General features: G+C 36.4%; 1 protein-coding gene across 1 annotated transcript; it reads right to left on the bottom strand.

Annotated features, from left to right (window-relative positions):
* Positions 1 to 376: 376 nt before the first annotated feature.
* LOC108982699 (3-ketoacyl-CoA thiolase 2, peroxisomal-like) lies at positions 377 to 6,071 on the bottom strand. Its single transcript, XM_018954137.2, has 14 exons — positions 5,929 to 6,071; positions 5,425 to 5,501; positions 5,213 to 5,297; positions 4,999 to 5,125; positions 4,806 to 4,904; positions 4,645 to 4,712; positions 4,453 to 4,560; positions 4,297 to 4,374; positions 4,076 to 4,208; positions 3,874 to 3,970; positions 2,869 to 2,992; positions 2,673 to 2,781; positions 831 to 914; positions 377 to 714 (listed from the first exon to the last, which is right to left on the bottom strand). Exons 1-14 carry the CDS (start codon positions 6,016 to 6,018, stop codon positions 602 to 604), a joined length of 1,392 nt encoding a protein of 463 aa, XP_018809682.1. The 5' UTR covers positions 6,019 to 6,071; the 3' UTR covers positions 377 to 601.
* Positions 6,072 to 6,300: the final 229 nt, after the last annotated feature.

Here is a 6,300-nt window from a genome sequence, read left to right as displayed (position 1 = left end):
TTCATTTAAGGAAAGGATCATTGAGAAAAGAGTGCGAGAAACCGTCACCATCGCGTGTTAATTAATCCAAAATGTTGCTGTGTGGATCATATGGTTGATAAATATTTAAAGTTTATCCACCTTAATTAATTTGCTAAAATCCCTCATATGGAGCATCACAAATTATCAGTCACAGACCCTACAAAATGAGGATCAGAAAAATGAGATTGAGAGGAAATTCTAAAATTTGGAATTAGAATTAGAATTTCAAATGAACAAAATTTCAAATCCAAGATTTTAAAAGGTCCAAAATCTTGTTCGACTTTAGAATATGATCCAAACAGGGAAGTTGAACCTGATTCTATATTGTTTTATCCAACTTCCAAGGACCTGATTATGATACTAATAGCACCGCAGTGAGTTACCACCACCCATGTATTCCATTTGGTGACTTTATTGCCAAGAACGTCCACAAATTACTCCAACCCTTTGATGTCCATGGTTCTTTCAAAAATACAAAATAATGCCATATTTATTACATTTCTTTACCGGGATTTCAATCCTAGCCCTGAATCCTGATATTATTAATAGGAATCTGCAACCAGTGGCAGATAAGACTAATCTACCGAGCATCCTTAGATAAAAGGTGGTGCTTGCTGTCAGCTTTCCGGGCATTGCAAAACTCATCAACGGCATCACCTCTCTCAAAAACAGCTGCTGCTCCCATTCCTGTGCCTGCATTTCAGATACAAATACCCGTAGTTAACCACATATTCCAGTAGATAAACATGCTTGCACCCGCACCCATAGATATAGAGCGAGCGAGAGGGGGGGGTTAAGTGAGCGCATACCTATGCACATTGATACCACTCCAAAGCGGCAATCTTTGCCACGCCGCTTCATCTCATGTAATAGAGTAGCAACACAGCGAGCACCTGTGACAATAATAATCTTAACCGATTTCCACACTGAAAAAGCATCATAGCATTTTTCATGCTCCATCTACTAAATTATCTGTCTCCAATTTGAAACCATATGAGCAGAAATCAAAATAATACTTCAAAGTTTTTCTTCTGCAAAAATAAATCTATGAATATTGCAAAAGGTAACAATCCCCCAATTGTTTCCCTCAAAGAATACAGCACTATTTCTTGAAACTAACCATTTGTTTAATACAATCTTCAAACAAAGCAATTCTCAGCATACAGTAAGCAGGCTGTACAGGAACTTGAGATCACCAACTTTTAGAGTAATTCCAATAAAATCCAACTAATAAAAAAAAAAGATTAAGGCTTCGTTTGGTTACCAAATATCTCTCAACTCATCTCAACTCATCATTACAATTTTTTCAAATCCCAACATAAAATATAATAAACAATTCAACTTTTTCAAATCTCAAAATAATAATAATATTAAAAAATAATATTCTAATAATATTTTATCATTTCAACTCAACTCAACTCAACTCAACTCACTTCAACATCCAAACACAACCTAAGAATAAACCAAAAGGAAACAAGAGGGCATATTTGCTTAGTAGCATCCCTCAATCCCTCTATTGAAGCAACAATTTTGCTGCCAAAACACATTGTTTTGATTTGGAAAGCATCTCAACTCATCTCATCTAATCATTACAATTTTTTCAAATTCCTAAACAAAATACAATAAACAATTCAATTTTTTCAAATCTCAAAATAAAAATAATATTAAAAATTAATATTCTAACAATTCAACTTTTATCTCATCTCAACTCACTCTTCAAATCTCCCCTAAGGCTTGGTTTGGTTTCACAAAACTTTGAAATCATCTCATCCCATCACATCTCATCTAATTTCAACATCCAAACACTATTCAAGCACAAATATTTTTCAATTTCAAATTTTCAACTTTTTCATCTAATTATTAGCTAATCATGACAACTTTTCCAAACTTCTAAACAAAACACAAAAACAATCCAACTTTTTCAAATCCCAAAACAAAAAATATTATTATATTCTAATCCTCTTTTAACTTTATAATATTTTTATTCAATTTTTTTTTCTCATTTTCCAAAACTCCATAAAAATCTTAACTCAAACCATTTCACTACTATTTACAAATTATCTCACTACTATTCATAGATTTCTCATCTCATCTTAGTAACCAAACGAGAACTAAGTTTGCTCCTCTGTATATTGGGATTTATCACGACGAGCACTTCCCAGGAAATAAAACCATCCCCCCTCACAAAACAAATATAAACCTTAATATAGAATAGATTCAACTTCAAGCAACAAGTTTAGCAAATTACAATATCCCTCCAATGTTTGTAAATAGATACATATATATAGCAGTTTTGGAATTATACCCAGTGCAATTGACTATATGGTGACCTCATCAATTGTGGTATAAATAAATTAAATCAGGCTGCAAACTGCCCCCCTATAAGTTCATTTGATCACCAGAAATCACTCCTAGAACCAATCAGTTGGTGAACAGTTTCCAAACTGAAGCAATACTAAGGGTTGATAGGTTGCCCTTGGTGCCTATGCCCGACAACAATGCCTAAGGCAGGTTGGCCGGGTCAGTTATTCAGATTTTCTCCATAAATGTGAACACTATAGAGTAGAATCACCTTTAATGGTTCCAGGAGTATTTTAAAATTGTGAATGGAGTAACTCAAACTCAAGTTAATTTAAATTCATTGTATATACCTGTTGCACCCAAAGGATGCCCAAGAGCCATAGCACCTCCATTCACATTGATCTTTTCTGGATCAAGACCGAGCTTATTACGGCAATATACAAATTGGGATGCAAATGCCTGCACAGTTGCAAAGGTAAACTCTTGAGTAATTGAATATTCACAGAGCCTGAGGCCACTATTAAAATTTCTTTCAAAATTTAATACCTCATTTATCTCAAAAAGGTCAATATCATCAAGCTCTAAACCAGCAGCCTTGACTGCAGCTGGAATTGCAACAGCTGGGCCTACACCCATGATAGATGGATCAACACCAACAGCAACAAAAGTCCTGCAAAACCAACAACAGGTATTCTTATTAGTATAAAATAAAAAGAAGTCACTTTTCGGCATTAAGTTATAAGGATAGCTGTGAAGAAATGAAGGTTTAGGGTCGGTGGTATCTCAACACGGATTTACTAGATGAGTTAATTGATTCCAATGACTCATGATAGGGGTTAAGAATAGAGTTTAGCTATCTCCATGATGGCTCAACTCTTAAAATAGACGACATGATAAACAAGTTCATGTCAATGAACTAACATACAAGACATGATAAATGAGGTTGTCCGATTGAGGCTGAGAGATATCCTTGCCCTAATTAAACTTGTATGGCTAACTTGTTCGGATCAAGAACCTCTGTCTAACGTTTTGGGTTGCAACATCTTTAATGGTAATGTCAATGAACAGTGGAAAACCCACGAAAAGAGGCAAACTGAAGGTAACATAGTTCTACATTCCCTACATGACGGAATGCATGCTTGGAAATTTTTCACTACACTGGCGCAAAGAGCCTATGATATTACAAATTGGATTCTTTTATTTTTCTTAGCTTATGATATTACAGATTGATCCTTTTATTTTTCTTATTATATATTTATATGGTGAGGGGTTCTGGTGAATTATGCTGCTTGTAATAATTGCAGCATAAGGTTATTTGTTCCTGCCAAGATTGACTAGTAAGTGGACCCCAGAAAAACCAACGCAAGTCAATAAAAAGTAAACAGAATGTTAGTGGAAACCCAGCACTAAAATAGGCTTTGTGGGTGGAAATAGCAATGTGAATATACCTAAACCAGACCTGTCAGGCTAAAGCTTATTTATGCAGCACTTCTTATTTTGAAGCTAGTGCAAATTATCAGATTAATGAACTTTTACCCAGAAGATACAAACCTGAATACACCAAGGATGGGTAGTCCTTTTTGCAATGCGACACTTCTCTTCATTAGGAGTACAGCCCCAGCTCCGTCACTCACTTGGCTAGAATTGCCTGTGATAGAAGCACCAAAATGATAAAGTGGAATAGACGCAACTTACCATCAAAATCATAATATGATGATGATGATGATTATGACGGGTGCCATTAATCCAATACCTGCAGTGGTGCTCCCATCTTTCTTAAAAGCAGGCTTCAGTCTTGCCAGATCTGACACTGTTGCGCTAGGCCGAATCCCATCATCAACAGAGATTTTAACAGGTTTCTCCTCACCCGATTTTGGGTCAACAATCTAATTAAATGACCTGGGTATCAGTTCCCTAACAATAACCATCTGTGCACACACAAATTTCTGCTAAAACCGCAATAATAGTGGATACCTTCGTAGGCACGGGAATAATTTCATCTTTAAATTTACCAGAGGCAGTAGCGGCAGCAGCTCGCCTATGTGACTCAACCTAACAGAATAAGCATAATAATCAATAACAGGAAAAAGATCATTCGGTCACAATACCAAAAAGGTTTATTCAACTCACTGCAGCCTGATCTTGCTCCTGCCTAGTTACACCAAAACGATGTGCAACATTTTCTGAGGTTATACCCATGGGAAGAAGGCAATTTTGGGCTTGTTCAAAGGCCTTCACCTGCCATTATTAATGGAAAATCATGTCAGATCCGTAGGATCTGGTAGAAGAGCTTGCACACACAAACAAGGTGAGAAAGTATACTTTTGGGTTCACAGACCCTTCCCATGCCATTGGATTAGTTGTCATAGACTCCAACCCAGCTCCAATACCTATATCAAATTATCAAAGATCGAGGATATATTTTCAAAGAAGGATAAACATATGATATCCCTAGAAAAGGAGAAAAAAATGTATTCCTTTACCAATATCATAAAATCCAGCTCTTATGGCTGCAGCTACATCAGCAACAGCCTGAAGCCCAGATGAGCATTGCCTGTTCACGGTCCTGACAGGCACAGTCTCTAAACACCACAAATGTGATATGCTCGATAAATATAGTGATTACTTCAAATTTTAACAAATTAAGGCTGCCTGAGAAAATAAAATTAACAATACCAGGGAAACCGGCATAGAATGCAGCCATTCTGCATTCACTTGCTCTCTGAGATCCTGGTGCCAAGACAGAGCCCACCACAATATCCCCAACTTCACTAGGATTCAGATTAGTTTTCTCTATCAATGCCTACACCAAACAACTACCATGAACCTTAGCTATGTATAGATAGAACAAAATAATTAACAGAAAAATTAAAATAAAGACAAAGTTCACCTTCAAAACTGGAGCGAGGAGATCATCAGGATAAGTATCCTTAAAACCACCACGTTTAGATTTGCAAATTGGCGTCCGATGTGCTCTGTGTAATATCCAATTCAACGAAATACGATTCACGACGGACCCGATTGATTGATAGTTCACGATTAAGAAATTTGCAAAACAAAAGCTAATCTGTGCAAGGTAATTTGCAAGACAGAGCAACTTACGCTACAATCACCACATCATCCCCAAAAACCGAAGTTCTCTGGTACGCAGCACTGTCCCCAGCCAGACATGCCGATCCCTGGTAAAATTTAACAACATCTCTTTATTTATTTGTGGGGAAACCAAATAAAAAAGAACCTAATTTGTGAAACTTAGATCAAGTGCCACAGCTTTTCGGACTAAGATTTGAAATCGCTTGGTTGGTTATCGAACATGCCAAAAATCATAACCCGCAATATATTTTTTCCGTTAGCAGCTTATTAGCAGTTATAAAGTATCACAACAGGTAAAAACTGTAGCCATGCATCTACAGGTTAACATCTAGATTCAAATTCCAAAGTCTCCGAATCATTTCAACCGCCCGGATGTGTGAAAAAACTTACAAAAACAAGAAAATTAGAGCAAAAATCTCCGGAATATCCTGCAGATAAAAAGCATCCAATCCCAAAATGAAAAAAAAAAAAATAGAGAGAACAAGAAAAGATTTCGGAGAATCAAACACATACAGAGATAGAAGAATCGCTGCCGTAAGAAGAAGAAGAGGAAGGTCGGAGGTGCTCGAGGAGAATCCTCTGCCTGTTGATAGCTTTCTCCATTGTTGCTTGTCTTACCTTCTAAGTTCTATCTCTGTCTGAGCGAGTTATGGAGAAAGAAAGATTGGTGCTTTTATAGTAGATGGGGACTTGGGACCTTTGGGCCGGTCGGTCACTCTCACTTCTTGGCGCGTGCTTTACCTAAATGACCGAAAATATATAATAAAGCATTTACCGATTCTCGATGAATAAGGAATTAAGCATCAGTCATCAAACCTTAACATAATTCGTGAAGACTAATTTTTTTAATACCTTCTACTAAAAAATAAATTAAATAAATATTTT

The sequence above is a fragment of the Juglans regia genome, chromosome 12 (assembly GCF_001411555.2).
Source record: "Juglans regia cultivar Chandler chromosome 12, Walnut 2.0, whole genome shotgun sequence".
NCBI classification, from domain to species: Eukaryota; Viridiplantae; Streptophyta; class Magnoliopsida; order Fagales; family Juglandaceae; genus Juglans; species Juglans regia.
The sequence above is the reverse complement of the archived record's forward strand: the minus strand, read 5'-3'. Positions and strand labels throughout refer to the sequence as shown.